Here is a 21,287-nt window from a genome sequence, read left to right as displayed (position 1 = left end):
ATTTTTGTGAAATAATAATTAGGGGCAACGTATGCACACTTGCGTTGTGTGAGTATAATTATTATATAAATAAAATAATATTTGGTTATTATAATTTTTAACACTGTATGATTGATTTAATTTGAAATGGTTTGTATAGAAGGGTAGAAGAAGAGATTGAGGAGGAAAATTAGGGAAAGTGACAATTGTAGAATTTGAAGTTACGAGGATAAATATAGAAAGTTTCACCAACACACCAAATACTTAATATTAATGGGAGTTTAATTAACTTTAATATATACAACGTAATAAAGATGATGATGATATATATCAAACTCTGAAAGTTAAAATCATTAAATTATCACTTTTTTCGGAAAATTATTTTATCATTGGATCCATTGATCATGAAATCACAAATACAAATGATTCACTCGCTCTTTTTGCCATTTTATCGAAAGGTCAACTTTAGTACACTTGTTAAGGCATAGTATGCACATTACATAAAATTATAGGGGATCGGATACCAACTCGATCTTTACAAAACAGTTCGCATCCATTTGAGTCATTATTACCATACAAGTTCTAATTTTGTGAATATACCAATATTTAGAGTCATATAATAACATACATACACATATATAACAATTTTCTAATCAAATATCTATCTCATCTATATCACAGGTCGACCATTTTTACACTTATAATGTACGTAAAATAATACTTTTGACAAAAAAAATCATAACATTTATTTCACTCCAATTAACATATTTTATACAGTATATTTTTTTACATAAAAACAATACTTTCATCTCAAATCAACATATACTACACAATGCTTTTTTCTATAACATAATCGACAAAAACGATACATTTGTGACGGAAAATAATACTTTGAACATAAATATAATTCTTTTTAATGGTCGGAACAGAAATTTTTATTACAAAATTGACTTCAAAGGATCTAACAATAGTTAATTTGTGTGTGTGATCCACTTATAAAAATATTTGTGTGTGTAATATTATTAGTTTAATTTAGTTCAAGTTAAGTTTGCCATGCACGGTTAAGGATACCTAAAACTTATAAAAATTGGATTTTATTCTTCTTCACGAGGATCCCACCACCAAGCCGATCGAGAACCAACTGTACCAAAATTCTTAATTTTCATGCAATTTGTTTTAAATAAGCACGTTCATTTCGGTCTCATAATATATTATATTTCATTTTAGTTAAATTTAAAATCAGGGCTTTGATCTAGCTAGCATCTTATGTTATGTCCATCGTAGCTAGCTTAAATATTAATTTTTTTCTCATCATGTGGTGAGAAAAATATATAATAGAGAACATGCATTGCATTTAAAAATGGAAAGAAAGCGTGGCCAATGAATCATTACTACATTTTCTCGAAATAGTTGGTGGGATTTGTGGAGACAGTTGACCTAATACCCAATATATTTTACAAACTATGAAATGAAACTAAAATAAATATAAATTAATTTTAAATTGAAATAACCAAAATTTTTTTTTTGAAAAAAAATTAAATTTACGTGATTGTTCACATTATATAATGATTGTTTTTCATACATCCTTGGACATGATTTCGAGTTAATTTTAACAATTAAGTACTATGATAAAATTGATATTTTAGATTTTAAAAATATTAATATTGAACATGTATATATTGAAATTTTAATATATACCTTTCAATATTCATATATATATATATATATATATATATATATATATATATATATTTTAAAAAAGTAAAATAACATGTGTATCGATGGACATATTTACTGGACCGCTGAGTTTTCAACTTTTCTAGGATGCAATTTTAATTTGCAGCACGTCTGGTTGTTGGTGAATTATATATTTAATATGTCGTAAATAATTTAACGAGATATCATTAGAATTGGTATTATTTTTTAAATTTTGATAAATTGTTTTTAGTTGGGATAGGTAAAGTGTATGCATCAAAGATGATGTTACATTATTAATAAAGAGAGTTTTGTGTAAAATGAATATTGTTACTTTAATCAATTGTGGGAAATAATGTGATTGGCCAAAAATGACACTTATTAATTTGAAGAGAGGTACAAGTAACTTGGAAGGACATGCATTAATAACTTCCACCAAGATTATAACTTATTTTAATTGTCACAAAAAAACAGCTAAAGTTTTATTTGGATAATATATCAAAAAAAAAATTAGTGTTTTATAAGTGAAAACAAATTAAATTATGTGTTTAAATAATATTTTATAATTTTTTTGAAATTTTTTTAATTTTTTTTTATATAAGTATAGTCTTTTCAATAACAATTATGATATTTTTATGTTTTTATAATTGAAAGCAATAATAAAAACCAGTGTTTTAAAAACCGGACCGAACCGGTCGGTTCGACCGGTTCGACCGAGAACCGGTCACTGGTCCGGTCCGAAATACCCATAAAAACCGTTTTAACGGTTCAACCGCTCAGAATCGGTTAAGAACCGGTCAAAACCGATCGAACCGGCCAAGAACTAGCCAAGAGGTCCCAAGAATCGGCCAGAAAACCGGTTGAACCGGTTTTCGAATTTTTTTATTTTTTTAAAAAAATTGATTTTTTTTTTAATTTTAAATCTTAATTTAATATTTTATTATATATATACACATGATTATTTGAAATTTGTACTTCGTTAAAAATATTATTTTTCTATTATTATATATTTTTTAATTAATTAATTTATTTTTAAAAATATAGTATATATAACTATAATTAATATTTTGAATATATTTATTTATTTTTTAAAATATGATAAATATATATTTTTATTTATGTACATCTTTTAGATTTTTAAAATTTAAAAGATATTATTAATTATATTATATTATATAAACGGTTTTTCGGTCCGACCGTCCGGTTAAAACGGTCGAACCGGTTTGACCGTTTTTTTAAGGTAGACCGGTTCGATCACCGATCCGGTTATGAAAACATTGATAAAAACAAAAAATATTAATTTTTAATTGTAAAAACGTTTTACATAATTATTGTTCAAACACATAGTATTCTTAAAACAATTTTAAAAAAATTATAAAAAATTTGTAAAAAAACACTTTTGTAAAAAATGTTTTATAAGTATTTGTTCAAAGAGAACATAAGTTGAACTTTGTATCAATAAAATCATTTACAAATAAGGTAAATATAATGTTTAATTTTAAAAATACAGGGCTGAAATATGCTTGATTTTTTAAACCACCTGGATGTAAAAGCCCATCAATTTTATGCGAGGGATTTTGTAATTTATTTATTTTTTTTACATTTCTACTAGCGCATTGTTTGGTTCAATTGTTAGGATTATTGAATGATTATTAAATGAATGATAAAAGACATGATAAATAAGGATTGATAATTTATGTCAAAAATAGTATTGTGTTTGGTTTGATTTTTAGAAATAAGATTAAATAATGGTTTAAAATTTTTTGCCAAAAATATCATTTATATTTTATTGGATGAGTGATTTTTAAGTTGGAGGGAAATGATAATTATGGAATTTATGTGTAAGATAAAAACAAGGATAAGTAATACTAGGGTGGGAGGAGAGTTTAGTTAACCTACTATAACACAATTTTATCCTTTCTAGGTTAGAATAGTTTGTTTTAATAAAAATCCTACCAAACAATGGATAAAATCAATTATCACACACAAACTTATCTAATCCCTTGTACCAAATACTGCGCAGGTGTAGAATGCAATTTGCCCTATCTTCCACACTTTTTTCTTAAAAAAATCAATTCAAAGAAATGGTCAATGCAGCTAGTGATGGAAAATAAAGAAAGCTTGATGAGTATTATTTTTACTTCTTTTTGTTCTTGAACTTTGAATTGATTTCCCTCTGCATTGGAAGTGAGAATTCAGAATGGAGAACTCCAAACTTTGACATCCCTTTTAAATTCACAAGCTAGTGCCCTCTCAACGAGACATTAAAAACAATTTATATAAATCAGTACTAATTATAAATATCCCTAAAAATTCTCTGCTTTGACTTTCGATTTACGAGTCTCGGTTATCCGATCCTTGAAATTAAATTTTGTTTAAAACTTTTTCATTGGCGCACACATATAACCGACCGATGTGATGCATGGACATGCAGTGAACATCAACTGCTTTGACACTTATGTGATTGCCGGTTGATATGACTTTCTGTACATTCAATAGATGGACGTCACTTCAGTCGATGTTGACAGTAGATGTTCACAATATCAAAAATATATTATACATATGTATATGGTTTAAGTATTCAGAAGTTGGGGATGTGGATTGGAGGTGTACACAAAACCGACTATTAGGATGTGACCAACTTAATTAATAATAATGTCTGTTGGAAAGGAGATGTGAATGGATGATGAATTGAGGAGTCAAATGTTACCTTCCATTTTCACTCTTATTTCTTCCTCAATTTGAATTTTGAAGTTAACTCGGGGGACTTTTAATATTTTACCCGGCTTTGCCGGAAAATGAAAATCATTTGTGCTCCTTTCGGTCTGTAGTATATCTAAGGTTGTGTGTGTTTTTACTTTTTATATATACTAGCGTATTTGCACACTTACGTTATTTCGTTATGAAAAATTGATTTTTTTAATTAAAATTAATCTCAATAAAAAATATATTATGATAACAAAAAAATGAAAGGGTTTTTTTAACTTAAGAATAATAATATAGGAAGTAGTTGAAACTTGAAAGATAATAAATTATATGTTTTTTTTTAAAAAATAGATTATATTAGTTATTTCTCACTCTTTTGTTTTTTAAATAATTTGAAATTTTAAAATAGATAAATACATGAAATTAAGGCTATAATACCAAGAGATCATGCAATTAAGGACTTTTTCCTTAATAAATAGTTATAGAAATTTTTTTGAGTTTAAACATATTTAAATGAATGTTAATATTAAATATGAAAAATGAATTATATATCCAGGATCGATTCCAAAAAGCTTGCAGACCAAGTCAGATCAGATTCACGCTTGCTTTATATGTTCTCAATTAAAATATTGCTGATCACTGCATTGATCAAGGACTGATTTAATTGTTTATATTTTAATTGAGAATATATAAATCATATTGTTTAAATGAGTCGTTAAAACTCATTTAGATTATATATATTATATTATGTTATGTTATATTGTTATTTGGTTGCTAACTCCAGCTCAAAAAATTTTATATATTAAAATTCGAATTGAGACCTTGAAGCCTGAAAGCTTGAAAAGCTCACAAGTCTCTGTCAAAAAAAAAAAAAAAAAAAACCTCACAAGTCATAAATCCTATTATAATTATATAAAAATTATACTTAGACGATTTCACGGATAAATTTTGTGAGACAGATCTTCAATATTAATGAGTCACCCATGATAAAATATTATTTTTTATCTAAAAAATATTACTTTTTTTTTTATTGCAAATATGAACATGGTTGATTCGTTTTATGGATTTATGAAAGATCTACTTTTATAATTAAAATATTATTTTTAAAATTTATCACACACTCTTACTATTTTTTTTGCTCTAGTATTGACTGGATTGTATATATATATATATATGCTTCTACAAAGATATATATTTTTAAAAAAGAGTTGAGTTCGATTTTAATTACTAATTTTTGTTCTCGAACGAGTTTGTCACGTGGAACCTACAAAATATATTTTAATTGTCTAACTTGGTTGCAGGTTATCACGTAGTTTGAAAGTTTACCAAATGCACAACGAATAATAACTATTACATGTTAAAACATCATCATTATATAAAAAAAAATGATGCATAAAAAGTTTGTAGCTTGTTATACTATTAAAAAAATGATAAACAATATATCTAAAAATCAAAATTATATTTCAAAAGTAACAAATACATATATACACACATATATATGTATTTGGTGTGGGCGAATCAAAATAATTGATTAAAATAAAATTCTGATTAATCGTGGGTGTATTATGTTGTACTTGCTTTTAAGACTTTATTAGGTAAATGAACTGATTTTGGTGGAATCATGTGTTGTGTTATTCGACAAATTGGAGCTTAAAGATAAAAGGGTCGTTTGTGGACAAAATTTAGTGGGCATTTTATTGGGACATAGTTGGCATTTGTGACTATTTCATTTGTATTTTTTTTTTGCCTTTAAAATAATATTACGCATCTTGGTAGCATATGCGGTTAGTTATAAATCGTTTTATTCATATTAATTAATTTTTATAAATATATAAACCACAAAAAAGATAAACTTTTTTTTATAATGATGTGTCAAACTAACGTTATGGTCTGTAAAACATGCTAGTCAAAGTATACACACTAAGTAAACCTTGTGTGACATGTTCGCTCGAGATGATTTTAGTATGTAAGCTCATAATCATTAAACAAATAATCATTTATTTTATCAACTTGAACACGCTTTTGATAAATAAAAAAGAGGAACTTATCCATTAAACTAATGGTTCCCATCTAGTGTACGTTAAATCAATAATTGCTTGGGCTCGATATATATAATTTTGTCGAAAAATAAATATAAGAAGCCAACAAAAAAAAAGGACAAAGAAAACAAATACTAAGAAACAAAACCGAAACTACTTAAGGTAGTGAAAATCTTACTTTATTTAATTCCGCATTTTTAATGAAATATCCTATTTTTCCTATTTAAGGGCGAATAATAATAATAATAATAATAATAATAATAATAATAATAATAATAATAATAATAATAATAATAATAATAATAATAATAAATAAATCGAAAATAGAAAAAATAAAAGTGTAGAGGTTCACGAAGTACGAGAAAGCCCGCCGGATTTGTAGGAGAAATACGATCAAAAAGGTTTGAATATGGACTTTTTCACCCGACTTCTAAGTTGTAAGTTGTAACGTAACTTGTACCATAAGCCAAATATTTTAGACCCTTTCAATTAATTAATTAACTTAATTAATGTGTAAAAAGATGAAAAAGTAAATAATCCAACACAAATTAACTATTTTACGCCGTTTTTTTGTACAAGAACTCCGATGAGGTCGAGTTAAACTCGATTGCGATCTAATTGAATCCTAACTAAGTTAATATATGATAATCGAGCTCCAACTTAACCGAATCTCGACTTCGGTAGTAGGAGAATTTATAGGAAATATTTCTAAGATTTTTTTTAATAAAATTTCACAAAATTTCAAAATTTTGTTAAGGAAAAGTTGAGAAGTACTTCTTAGAAACTTTTTCAAACACTACATTTAAATTGACTAAAGAAGTGTTTTGGATAACTTTTACTTATTTAAAAGTGATTTTTGTAGATATTATTTTGAAGTTGGTAAAGCTAAAGTAGAGAGTGTTTGGAAATATAAGTTGAAAGCTAATACAAGCTAAAGTTTAGTGTTTGGAAATTAATTGCTTTCAAACTTAATTTTAATTAAATGACAACCATGTCCTTATTTAATTATTTAATTTTTGATACTCACACACTATAAAAAATGAGTTATATTATTACATTATGAATTTTGTATCAAAAATATTTTATTTTTTTATAACATGAATACTTAAAAAAATATAAGATTAATAAAAATAAAATATAAAAAAGGACACAAATTTGTATAAATATACAAGATATGTACAAAAAAATTATTAAAATGAAATATATATTTAAAATAAATGATTTTAATAACAATGTAAAATTAAAAAAAATATTTCATTAAAAAATTAAAAGCATATGTAATATGTTGAGTTTAAGGATATAAATGTCAATTTGTAATTTTATACCTTAAACAAAAAAGAATTGAAGCAAAAAAAAAATCAAATTTTTTGCTTCTTGCTTATGGATAAATGTAATAGAAGTTAAAACAGAATTTAACATTCACAGATACTCAAAGTCAAAAACACTTTCATGTAGCTAGAAGCTATGAAGCACTTTGTAAAAGGTCTACCAAACACTTCCTAAATTGGTGTCAACTTCGTTTAATTTATTAAAGGTAATTTTACTATATTATGATGAATCTACAAGCCCTTAAATTAATTGTTTTTCAATTAATTTAACTAAGTTTGAGATGAATTTACGATTATATCATGTAATCATAATTTAATTTTCAACAAAAAAATTTACCTCTTATTTTTTAGCCATTAGTTGATTTCTTATTTAGCAAAATGACATTTAATTTGTGTTCTTTGCTATTTTTTTTTTGAAAATGTCATCCACATTTATACAATATATCTTTTCCTATATATAAATAATATGTTCCCTTAAACACCATCTTTTTTTAATACTAACATTGTCCTTGTGTGATATATATTTTAAGTTTTTGTTTTTTTTTAAATTTCGATATTTCAAATTGCAGTTTAGTTCATCGATAATTTTTACAACTAAGATATTACTTTTATTCGAATATAAATCAAATTAATTACAAAAATATTATATACCCATCAAAACACTGGTATATCTAAATTATCTATTGCGTTTTATGATTATTTATTTACAAAAATGTTAAATTTTTTGTTTTTATTTAAAAAAAATACGGAATGTACATGCACACATCGCGATCATCAAATACTAGTTAACATTAATGAAAGACTTATTAGACAAGTTGCTTGTGCATGAAATCGAGACAAGATACTATTTAAGTTTGACAAAACCGAACCCGAATTGACTTTGAAATAATATGATTTCACAGCATTCAATTTTATTTTTTGAAAAAAAAATGATATAAAAAAATAAAATGAAATATATATATTTTTTACCATTGACAAGTGACGGTGCATAATTCATAGTCATTTATTTATTTAACATTCCATAGTATGTTCTATGTTTGGTCAAAAACTCAACCTCTCAAGTTTACACACAGTATTCTTTGTCGGGTGCCAAAAATTTTCTTGCCTTTTCTCTCTCCCTCGCCTGCCTCATCCTCCCTTCATCTGTCATTTTTCATGTCTCTTCTTTATTTTCCAACCTTTTGAATTGGGAGTTACATAGCAAGGTTAAAGCAACTGTCACCCCAACTGTAAAAAAGGAAACTTTAACAAATAGACAGACGACCAATTTTCTTGCCAAACATAAAAGGGGTGGTGGGTAAAAATAACTGGTGTGGACATTGGAGCCGCTGAAGACGACAAAGAGAGTTTATATGTACAAAGGGGAAAAAAAAACACGAGCTTTAAAATATTGAAAAAGATGGAAAGATAATCAAGGGGGTGGATTTATTGTAATCTGTGAAGCGAATAAAAGAATGACACAAAAAGATTTTGAGGAGATAAAGGCGATAGAGCAATGGAAATGGTCTGAAATGCAAGGCCTCGAGCTTGTTGCGTCGGCTAACTCGGAGAACAGTCTTTCTTCTATTAAATCACACGATAAAGTTAACAGAGTGGAAGGATTCTCACAAGATTTTGTGGAGAGAGGAGAGACGGTGGCGGCAATGGAAGTGTCGACTTCTGAGGAGAGGAAAGATGGTGACGGAGAGGCGGAGAAGCCCGGAACCCAGCAGGTTTCTGTTGGGTTTGGGGAGCTTTTCAGGTTTGCAGATGGGTTGGATTATGTTCTGATGAGTATTGGAACAGTTGGTGCCATTGTCCATGGAAGCTCGTTGCCTTTGTTCCTTAGATTCTTTGCTGATCTTGTGAATTCTTTTGGCTCCAATGCGGACAATGTCGATAAGATGACACAAGAAGTTTTGAAGGTTAGCTTTTTAATGGTTTTTTTTTATTTGAAACAAAGATGAAGAAGTTTGATTTATTATTTCTTTGTATTGATGGTTATTTGCAGTATGCATTTTATTTTCTTGTAGTGGGAGCTGCGATATGGGCATCTTCATGGGCAGGTAAATTTGGGGGAAAAAGTGACTCGTTTTCTTGCTCTCGAACATTCGTTTCCTTGATTGCAAGGTAATTCGATTGGTTCTTGTTTCAGAGATATCATGTTGGATGTGGACCGGGGAGAGGCAATCAACGAGGATGAGGATCAAGTATTTAGAAGCAGCATTAAGCCAAGATATTCAGTACTTTGATACCCAAGTTCGAACATCAGATGTAGTTTCCGCGATCAACACTGATGCAGTAATGGTTCAAGATGCCATAAGTGAAAAGGTGAAGTAAAAAAGAAGAAAAATGAAATGATTTGTGTATGATTGTAAAAAGTTCCAGTTTTTCATTCGACCTTGTATTTTCAGCTAGGAAATTTCTTGCATTATATGGCGACATTTGTGTCTGGATTTGTGGTGGGATTTACCGCAGTATGGCAACTAGCACTTGTAACTCTTGCTGTGGTTCCTCTCATAGCTGTAATTGGAGGAATCCATACAGCAACTTTATCCAAGCTCTCTGGCAAGAGCCAGGAAGCTCTGTCACAAGCAGGGAATATTGCGGAACAGGTAAGAAAACTATGAATAGTCCTTGAATCTGAATATAGTTGCTTGTAAAAAGATATGCTGAACTGAAAAATTAATTGCAGACAATAGTCCAAATTCGGACCGTGTTGGCATTTGTGGGCGAGTCAAGAGCATTGAAGGCCTATTCCGCAGCACTCAAGATTGCACAAAGAACTGGTTACAGGACTGGATTTGCCAAGGGAATTGGACTTGGAGCTACATATTTCACTGTTTTTTGCTGTTATGCGCTTTTACTCTGGTACGGAGGATATTTGGTTCGGCACCATTTCACCAACGGAGGGCTTGCAATAGCTACGATGTTTGCAGTAATGATTGGTGGGCTGTAAGTTCTTCTCCATTTTGATGATTTATTTGTTTGAAAAATCTGGTCTTTTTTTAATCTATGGTTTTTGTCCTAATCTTGTTCTTGCTTCGTAGTGCTTTAGGCCAGTCTGCTCCAAGCATGGTTGCATTTGCGAAGGCAAGAGTTGCAGCTTCAAAAATCTTCCAGATTATTGATCATGAACCAAGTGTTAACAGAAACGATGAATCCGGTTTGGAATTAGAGTCAGTAACTGGACAATTAGAGCTTAAGAATGTGGATTTCTCCTACCCTTCAAGGCCAGAAACTAAAATACTTAGCAACTTTTCTCTGACCGTTCCGGCCGGCAAAATGATAGCTCTAGTTGGAAGCAGCGGGTCTGGGAAAAGCACCGTCGTATCCCTCATCGAACGATTTTACGATCCCACTTCAGGTGATGAATCAACACCATCATCATCGCAATTTTACCGAATCATGTCTTATGTTTGTTCATGTACCATTTACAATCTTCCGTGGACAAATTTATTACAGGACAAGTCCTATTAGATGGGCATGAGTTAAAGAAACTGAAGCTAACATGGCTGAGGCAGCAGATTGGTCTGGTGAGCCAAGAGCCGGCTCTATTCGCCACAACCATTGCAGAAAACATACTTTTGGGTCGTCCCGACGCCAGTTTGATCGAAGTAGAAGAGGCTGCACGAGTTGCAAACGCTCATTCATTTGTTGTCAAACTACCAGATGGCTATGATACTCAGGTCACATGCTAGTTTTTTTTTATTACCTAAATATCGATGAATTCATGAATTTCTTGCAATCAGGACTCAACATTAAACTTCATCCAACCAGTATTATTAGGTCCCACGAGTCCTATCAAGATAATTGATTGGATAAGAAATCTCTCTTTAGTTGCAAATTAGAACTTTGCTTCAAGGACCACCATTGATTTAGACATGAACCGGTCACTATTGGAGTATAATCATCTTCAGCCACATGTACCTGTAATCTGTATCTTTCAGCCAAACACTTGTGGAAAAAGAACAAAAATATTAATCGCTAAGTTCAACTCAAACTCGTATTAATGCGTCAAAATAAGAGTTGAAATGATGCATGTACTTTCTAATAGTTGAAAGGGAAAGACAGTGCTCTGGAACTTATTGTGCATTTACTATGCTTAGGTATTAGATGATTTGAAGTAGTGGGCATAGTGATGTTTTGTGTTTCTTTTGTCAAGATATGGATTGACACGGTGATGAATTTTGTCATGTTTCGAGCTCGCGGACCCGTCGGACAATGGGTTGGAAATTCAGCTATTTTAATCATGGCTGCACATCGAATAACCAATGATGTACATGGATTCCGATCCGGCCTCTAGCTTATGTTTCATATAAACTTGCGTGTCACTCTCAATACGTGACAAAAACATATTACAAAGTTGGCCATGGATCCCCACACTTTTGGGTTTTCGAACGTGAGATGTCTGCTTTTTTCATGATATATTCATTGTACCACTGATTGAATGGCATGTTTGGTAAAAATAACAATTAAAAATCAGCCTAACATTCAAGTATGAAATCGAGATGTGGCAAGTTTTTGAACATGCATTAGTTCAAAGTTAAACGATTTCGAGTCATAAGTTCTTGTGCATGACATGGTTTTTATTTATAACTCGTGGAGAAAGCAGAATGAACAGCAGTAATTTTGGTGTAATTAGAAATTTAATTTAATGAACCATAGCATGAACTTCGTGAATCCATTTTTTTTTTCTTTAAACACAGCTTTATTTGCCTACTGAGATTCGTTGCACAGGAAGCTATACTAACTCAATACTGTAACAGGTAGGGGAGAGGGGATTGCAACTTTCCGGTGGACAAAAGCAGAGAATAGCCATAGCAAGAGCAATGCTCAAGAATCCAGCAATCTTGCTGCTGGATGAAGCGACTAGTGCATTAGATTCTGAATCCGAGAAGCTGGTGCAAGAAGCATTGGACCGTTTCATGATCGGTAGGACTACTCTAGTAATCGCCCACCGCCTCTCAACTATACAGAAGGCTGATCTCGTGGCTGTACTACAGCAAGGCAGCATTTCCGAAATTGGATCCCACGAAGAGCTATTTGCTAAAGGAGAAAACGGCGTGTACTCCAAGCTTATCAAACTGCAAGAAGCGGCTCATGAAGCTTCTGTCAACAATGCAAGAAAGAGCAGTGCAAGGTTTCTTGGTCGTCCCCTTCGCGTTTTGAGATAAATTTTCAAATTTTCTTCTAGAATTTAGTGTTCATAGTGTTTTAGTTCTTTATCTGCAGGCCTTCAAGTGCGCGAAACTCTGTTAGCTCACCGATAATCAATAGAAACTCTTCTTATGGTCGATCACCTTACTCGAGGAGATTATCTGACTTCTCAACCTCTGACTTTAGTCTCTCTTTGGAGGCTCCATATCCTAATTATCGTCTTGAAAAGCTGGCGTTCAAAGAACAGGCTAGTTCATTCTGGCGGCTGGCGAAGATGAATTCTCCTGAATTTCTATACGCTTTCTTCGGTTCTATAGGATCTATAGTGTGTGGCTCGCTTAGTGCATTCTTTGCATATGTTCTAAGCGCTGTTCTTAGTGTCTACTACAATCCTGATCACGCTTATATGATCAGGGAAATCGCAAAATATTGCTATCTTTTGATTGGCGTGTCATCGGCTGCACTGATTTTCAACACATTACAACATTTCTTCTGGGATGTCGTGGGAGAAAACTTGACAAAACGTGTTAGAGAAAAGATGTTAGAAGCGGTGCTGAAAAATGAAATTGCCTGGTTTGATCAAGAAGAGAATGAAAGCTCGAGAGTTGCTTCGAGGCTCGCCCTTGATGCAAATAACGTCAGGTCAGCAATCGGGGACAGAATCTCGGTCATTGTGCAGAACTCCGCGCTAATGCTGGTTGCCTGCACAGCTGGTTTTGTGTTGCAATGGCGCCTTGCCCTTGTACTAGTTGCTGTTTTTCCTCTCGTCGTTGCTGCGACTGTTTTACAGGTTAGTACACATCTTGGATATATCTGATAATTGAAATGTCAGCACTGTTCTTTGACAAGACTATGTGATGATTTTAATGCTATTTGGACAGAAAATGTTCATGAATGGGTTCTCTGGGGATCTTGAAGCTGCACACGCCAAGGCTACGCAGCTAGCTGGGGAAGCTGTTTCTAATGTAAGAACTGTAGCGGCCTTTAACTCGGAATCCAAGATTGTTGGCCTTTTCATTTCCAGCCTCCAGTCGCCATTGCGTCGCTGTTTCTGGAAGGGACAGATTGCTGGAAGCGGGTATGGAATCGCGCAGTTCTTGCTGTACGCGTCCTACGCCCTCGGTCTGTGGTACGCCTCTTGGCTCGTGAAGCATGGAATCTCCGACTTCTCAAAGACGATCCGTGTCTTCATGGTCCTCATGGTCTCTGCCAATGGTGCTGCTGAGACACTGACTCTTGCTCCTGATTTCATAAAGGGTGGCCGAGCCATGCGCTCTGTGTTCAACCTTCTGGACCGAAAAACTGAAATCGAGCCAGACGAGCCTGATTCAACCCCCATACCAGACAGGCTACGCGGCGAGGTGGAATTCAAGCATGTGGACTTCTCCTATCCCACCAGGCCTGATGTCTCCGTTTTCCGGGACTTCAATCTCCGCGCCAGGGCTGGGAAGACTCTTGCTCTCGTCGGGCCTAGTGGCTGCGGTAAGAGCTCAGTCATTGCACTCGTACAAAGATTCTACGAGCCCTCATCAGGCCGTGTCATGATCGATGGGAAGGACATCAGAAAATACAACCTCAAGTCCCTTAGACGGCACATATCCGTTGTCCCACAAGAACCATGCCTATTCGCCACCACCATCTACGAAAACATCGCCTACGGGCACGAATCCGCCACCGAGACCGAGGTCATCGAGGCAGCAACACTAGCAAACGCACACAAATTCATATCCTCACTGCCAGACGGGTACAAAACATCCGTGGGCGAAAGGGGGGTCCAGCTCTCTGGAGGACAGAAGCAGAGAGTTGCCATCGCCCGAGCTTTCTTGCGGAAGGCCGACATAGTTCTCCTCGACGAGGCCACCAGTGCACTCGACACAGAATCAGAAAGGTGCATACAAGAATCTTTGGAGCGGATATGTGCGGGAAAGACAACGATCATCGTTGCACATCGATTATCGACTATACGAAGCGCGCAAGTTATCGCTGTTCTTGATGACGGGAAAGTTGCGGAACAGGGTTCACATTCTCATCTGTTGAAAAACTATCCCGAGGGTATATATTCACGTATGATTCAGTTGCAGAGATTCACGCATGGCCAAGCTGTGAGCATGGTGTCGGGGTCGACTTCTCGCGAAGATTAAATATAATGGTAACGGAAGATAAAGGATATTATTAGTTCTTGAAACAAGTTAACATCAAATACATGCAAGCGATTTTTGATATATTTTGAAACTATATAGTATATAAAATTGTGTATTAAATATAATATTTTCCACTGCATTAATGTGTTTCAAGCAAAGCTATGTGAGCTTTTCAAAATTAATTTCTGAATTTTACTTGATCGTTGTGAAGTTTGAGTAGGGAAAATCATTGTTGGTGGTTATAAAGTTCAAGAGTCCAATTTTTTGGATTGGTGAACTGTTGTTATTATTATTTAAATATTTGAATAGGAGATGGAATGATATTAAATAAATAATAATATATTTGATTTGATGAATTAAATTTGCGAGAAAGTAATAAATTGTAATTTTTCAAAGACAGTGAATATAAAAAGAGAGATGTAAAAGATATTGTAATTTGATTTAGTTATGTTATTGGTGGATGATAATAAATAATTAATTATTTGGTTAATGCATGATAGATAATTAATACACAAATTTAGAACTGAATTGAATTATTAATGCTATCAGGCCAAACAAAAGCAACCTAAAAAAATGGGGATTTTTTTTAAAGATGAATTTTTTTTAAAGTACATATACAATTTTGATCTAAAAAACAATCATATAAAGTAAATATCCGCTGTAGACTTGAGACATGCTAATCTTGAAAAAAAGAATTACAAATAAAACTTTTAAATCTGTTTAAATAAATTAAAAAAACTATAACGTGAAACGAACCTGACCAAAGTTGTTTCAAGTTTCAACCTTTAACCTTAGACTAGGGTCTCGTAGATTTTTTAAGATGAAGTTGTCGAGGGGCCTATTATATTGGTTGGGCCTCTTACCGAGATGCAACTATTGGATACCTAGGATTTGGTGGGCCTATTATATCAGTTGCAACTTGCAAACTCTTATCTGCGTCAAGCTTGTCCAAAAAATTATTAATAGGGGTCCAACGCATAAACGGTTTTTTTAAATCTAAACATCTAATTTTCTTTTTCTTCATCTCCAAGTTTTTTTAATAATTTCTCTGTATCATATTCAAACTCAAAATTTACGATATATTTCTCATCATTCGATATAGTTTGATGGACATATATATCAAATAATCTTTAAAAAAACTAATTTTTTTTTTTAAAAAATACATGTTAATCTAAGAGGCCATCTACTTGACGGATTCATGTAACGGAGATGGCCAGATTAATGTGTAAGGGAAAAAGGGTTGCACATAAACAGTTTGAGGTGTTGTCATAAGGTGTTGACAACACCTACAATAACACCTTGAGTAATTTGCAGCGGAATATAATTAAAGCATAAATAAAATAGACAAGCAACCAAATAAATAGACTCAATATGATTTAAGAAAGAGTATAAAATACTCTTGCAGCGCGCCTCAGGGCAAAACTTCACTAGAAAAATAATCAAAGAGTTTTACAAACCCTAAAACTAGTGATTACTGTAAAATTCAATTTCTCAAAACAAGTGAGAAAATAAAGAGTAAAAGTTCTCCTAAAAACATTTTATATGAAATAAAATAACGAAAAACAAAGTAAGGAGAAAAATTTTGAAGCCAACAACACGTAAGACGAAAACACTCTTCGATCAACTATCTTCAAGTGTTCTTCACTGCTTCAAGTAATCACGACCGATACAAGCTTCAACAGCTCTTTCTCAACGTACGTATATTGAAGCTTAAGAAACTCACGACCTCTCTCTATTTTGGTCGGTCACGCCTATCTCAATATATAGGTAAAAAATCCTTCTTCAACATATTTCCTTATAGACATATGATTCTAGATCTTGTTCATTTTTTATCAAGTCAAATCTACATAGTAAAGGAATTAAATCATTAGAGATAAGATAATAAATATTATGATAAACTTAATCATATCTCAAATCAAGTTAAGCAAGAAAGTAAATAACTTATTTAAAATTACTTCATGTCCAAGAAAGATAAAAAATATTAAATAAGATCTTTTTCAAAATAGGACGATTTTAAGGAATAAAATATTCCTTTCAATCTCCCCCTTTTTGCCTTTCTGGACAAAACACATTTAATTCATAAACAGATCAACTCAACTCCCCCTGAATAGATTCTCCCCCTAAGTATATCCAGAGGTGTTGTCGCGAGATGTTGGCAACATCTAGCTATGACACCTTAAATCAGAAACCATAAGAGCAAGGAAAAATACAAACAAGAAATCATACCAGAGTTAAAACCACATAAAAACAGTTTTGATTAGGATCAAGAAAAAATCAAAACTAAACAAAAATAAAAAAACTAGCAAAAACCAAAAAGAAAACTAAAAACTAAGATTAAAATTGATTGTTCTCGGATTCCGCTTCTTCTGCTTCACTTTCTTCTCCCCATTTTTATTCAGAAGGGCCAGCTCCACTTAATAGTGATTCATAGTGAGCCTTTAACCCTTCGTAATAAGCAAGGTCAGCCTGCGTTTGTGCAATCTTCTGCGCAGCATGCACCAATTGAGCTTGTATGAAAGCGGGATCAACATCTTGAGCAACAAAGGGGGGGGGGGGGGTACAAAAATAGCAGTGGCAGAGGAGGTGTTGGCAGCACCTGCCACAACACCTGCGGCATCAGCTGACTCAGACCAAGAAGGTATATCTTTCGATTTCCTTTGAGCAATACAGGTGCGATCTTTAGCAACTCTCCTGGAGCAATAAGTGCTTCATCATCATCCTTCTCAATCTCTTGAGAGAACAACATAGAATAGATGAGTGATGGATAAGGCAGCTTCAGTGTAGGTTGAGCACCATCTGCAAAAGCCATGACTGTGTCAAACACGAGTCGGCCAAAGTTGAATGCAATTCCAATACCAATAGCATACAAGACAGGGGCTTGATGCTTGGTAACCACACTGGAATTTCCGGATGGATTCCAAGTCTTCACGGCAGTTTTATGGAGGACAGAGTAAAACGAAGTGAGCTTGACTGCTGGCAATTTCTTAGGATGAGCTGGGTAAACAGTGACATGTCCTCCAGTGATGACAGATGTCATTTTATCCATGGTAGGCAGAGCAACATCATCAGAGGCAGGAGTCTGGAGAAATCCATTTATAATGGCAGAGCTGAAAGAGAAGATCTGCCCACACACATAAACTTTCCCATACTTCATATATCTAGGATCCTTCACAGCTTCAGTGAGATTGCAGTAGAACTCACGCACCAGTTCTCTGCAACAAGGACCAGCAGTAGTAACAGTATACAGTATGTTCCTTACCTCAAAAAATCTCACCATGTTCTGAGCTCCATAGCTCTCAACATCAATGTTATGCTTCTCCAGAAACTCTCGATCAACATAATTCTCCCAGCAATCAACAATCTCCTTGGAGTAAAAAGCAGATGAATAGGACGAGTTTACCAGATATTCTTCGCCTAAGGTGTTGTCCAGGGTGTCGGCAACACCTTCCTCAGCACCTTCATCTTCTTCTTCAGAGTCATCAGAATCTGACTCTTCTTCCAACTCTTTCTCAGCATCTGAATCTTAACTCGAATCAGATCTGGAACTCTCAGAAGGTTGTGGGCAGTTGTCAGCAAATTCTGCGAGCATCTCCTCGTCTGGTTCATCTTCAGATTCTGGAACAGGAGCTGTAGCAGTGGATGAAGGCTTCTTTCCTTTAGACTTCTTCATTTTAGCCATGAACTCGGCTATTGACATCTCTTCTTCATCGGACATAACAGGAGGAACAGTAGATGTCTCCTCAACAGTAGGAACAGATGCAGGTGCATCTTTCTTATCAGCCACAGCAGCAACAGGTGATGGAGTTTCTGACTCTGTGGAGTCCTTACCAGAGGAATCAAGTGCGGATTTGCTTTCAACAGCAAATGGAACCAGAATAGCATCTCCAGATGGTTCCTGGGTACTCGATTTTCCCCTTTTTCGGCGGACTAGCTTAAAGTCTTCATCAGAGCTCTTATCCCCAGAGGTGAATTCAGTGTCCACCAGAGATGGTCTTGATGGTTGTCCTTTTCCCACGGAATCGTTTGGAGGCAGTGTAATCTGGGTTGTATCCAGCTTGTCTCTTGGAACGGCGAGTTAAGGGTTTAGTAGGAAACACCTTATTCACCATGCTCATGTCTGGTAAATTCTCTACATCGATGGCATTGCCAGGCTCTCCTGGAGCGATGGAGTCCAGAGGCACAGGTTCCTCGGCAACATGAATGATTGCTTGCTCAACCACAGGGTGTGGTGATGTAGGTGCTGTGATACATTCCGCAGCATCTTCCGTATATCCCATCTCAGAACGAATATCGTGTGAATCAAAACCCTTTCATGCCATTAGAATATGAAAGAATGAAGGACAAATAAATTTTGAGCAATTTTGAAAATCGTGAGAACAAAGAATACACTAGAGCGATACGAAACAAGGAAGTAGAATATTTCCTTAAACAGATAAGAACACAGATATATTAAGCACAAAATCTTTTCCTATTCTAGCTCGGATTCTGAGTAGGCCCCAATGGTAACAAAATCCCCAACGGTAACTCTTCAAAAACGGTAACAAATCCGATTTAAAATAGGCAATAAATCCCTTGATTTTCACCGATAATCTAGGCCCAAATATTTCATCAAATATTTCCAAATTTAACTCATCATCAGAAATTAACACCACTGTAACAAAATCCAATCACATTCAAATTCAAAAAATTCACAGGATAGGGCAAAAATCGAAATTTTTATTTGATCAGAATTTGTAACCTTTCGGCCAAATATATTCATAAATATGCATGCCCTAATTATGTTTAAAAACAGAGTGTGACATAAAAATAAAATGCAATTTTATGCACAAATAAATGTTGACAAGTGAGGTGCTATCCACGATGTTGGCAACATCTTCCAGCAACACTTCAGGATTCCGAAAAAATTATTATATCCAATTCATTATTTTTGCAGAAGTGGCTGCACACTAAAGGAATGATCTTCAAATGGACCCCTCTAGGTAGCTTTTTCCATTTGCTTCTGATTATCAATCAAATTTGATGATTGAATCAATTCAAGCTTAGTCATCCTTGTTCTTTTGATATTCTGATTTTGCAAAGTCACTTTTCATTTGGGACAAGATCATGGAATACACGAACGTCCCTCCACTACTTCGTGACTCAGTCAGAATTCTTCTTCAATTTATCCGAATTAAACTGTAAAATATTTTGCAAAGAATCCTGAGTGAAAACCAGTCAATGGTTACAAGGTATCCAACACATCACAAAACAAAATAAATGCATGAATGCAGTATGCCTAAGATCCTAAAGATACACATGCATGAAAAAGTGTTGTCACAGGGTGTTGGCAATACTCCTGACAACATCCCGGTTCTGTCTATAATGCACACATACTGAGAGACTTCTTTAGACTGAAAAATCTCTCGAAATCCAAAGCTTTTGTGAATATATCAGTTAATTGGTTATTAGTTCCAACAAACTCAATTAAGATCATGCTTTTCTCGACCAAATCTCGAATGAAGTGATGTCTAATGTTAATGTGCTTGGTTCGAGAGTGTTGTACTGGATTTTTGGATATATCAATGACACTAGAATTATCACAGTACACAATAGGAGTATCACTCTTAACACCATAATCATTTAGCATTTGATTCATCCAAAGTAGTTGTGAGCAACAACTACCAACAGTAACATACTCAGACTCGGCAGTAGACAGTGAGACACAGTTTTGTTTCTTACTATACCATGACACTAAGTTATTCACCAAGTAGAAACATCCTCCCGAAGTGCTCTTTCTCTCATCTAAATCCCCAGCCCAATCAGCATCACTAAACTCTACCAAATTTGAATTGGTTTCTTTAGTGTACCACAAACCCAAATTCAAAGTCTCTGCCACATATTTCAGTATACGTTTCACAACTTTCAAATGAGTAATTTTTGGGTAGATTGGTATCTAGCACACAGACAAACACTATACATGATATCAGGTCTAGTAGCACTTAAATACAAAAGACTACCAATCATACTTCTGTAGAGGGTGTTGTCAACACCTTCGGCAACATCCTTCCTAGACAATTTTTCATTAGACCCCATAGGTGTGCGCATGTGTTTAGTGTTATCATTCAGAAACTTCTTTATAAGATTTTTAGCATACTTGATTTGACACAAAAATATACCATCATGCATTTGTTTCACTTGCAAACCCAAGAAATATGTTAACTCACCAACCATGTTCATCTCAAATGTAGAAGACATGCACTTCACAAAATCATCAACAAGTT

The 21,287-nt window shown here is 33.5% G+C and overlaps 1 protein-coding gene across 1 annotated transcript; it reads left to right on the top strand.

Annotated features, from left to right (window-relative positions):
- The first annotated feature begins 8,849 nt into the window (after window positions 1-8,849).
- On the top strand, window positions 8,850-15,297 carry LOC140881128 (ABC transporter B family member 1). Its single transcript, XM_073286189.1, has 10 exons — window positions 8,850-9,651; window positions 9,738-9,792; window positions 9,882-10,057; window positions 10,141-10,341; window positions 10,422-10,681; window positions 10,777-11,093; window positions 11,192-11,415; window positions 12,496-12,869; window positions 12,962-13,676; window positions 13,768-15,297. The coding sequence occupies exons 1-10, from the start codon at window positions 9,202-9,204 to the stop codon at window positions 15,025-15,027; spliced, it is 4,032 nt and encodes a 1,343-aa protein (XP_073142290.1). The 5' UTR covers window positions 8,850-9,201; the 3' UTR covers window positions 15,028-15,297.
- The last annotated feature ends 5,990 nt before the right edge of the window (window positions 15,298-21,287 follow it).

The sequence above is a fragment of the Henckelia pumila genome, chromosome 1, assembly GCF_033568475.1.
Source record: "Henckelia pumila isolate YLH828 chromosome 1, ASM3356847v2, whole genome shotgun sequence".
In the NCBI taxonomy this organism is placed as follows: Eukaryota; Viridiplantae; Streptophyta; class Magnoliopsida; order Lamiales; family Gesneriaceae; genus Henckelia; species Henckelia pumila.
Note: the sequence above shows the minus strand (reverse complement) of the source record. Positions and strands in the feature narration are given on the sequence as shown.

Coding starts and splice junctions, on each gene's coding strand:
- LOC140881128 (XM_073286189.1), top strand. CDS start 9,202: ATGACACAAAAAGATTTTGAGGAGATAAAGGCGATAGAGCAATGGAAA. Junction 10,682..10,776: donor GCAGTAATGATTGGTGGGCT/GTAAGTTCTTCT, acceptor CTTGCTTCGTAG/TGCTTTAGGCCAGTCTGCTC. Junction 11,416..12,495: donor CAGATGGCTATGATACTCAG/GTCACATGCTAG, acceptor ATACTGTAACAG/GTAGGGGAGAGGGGATTGCA.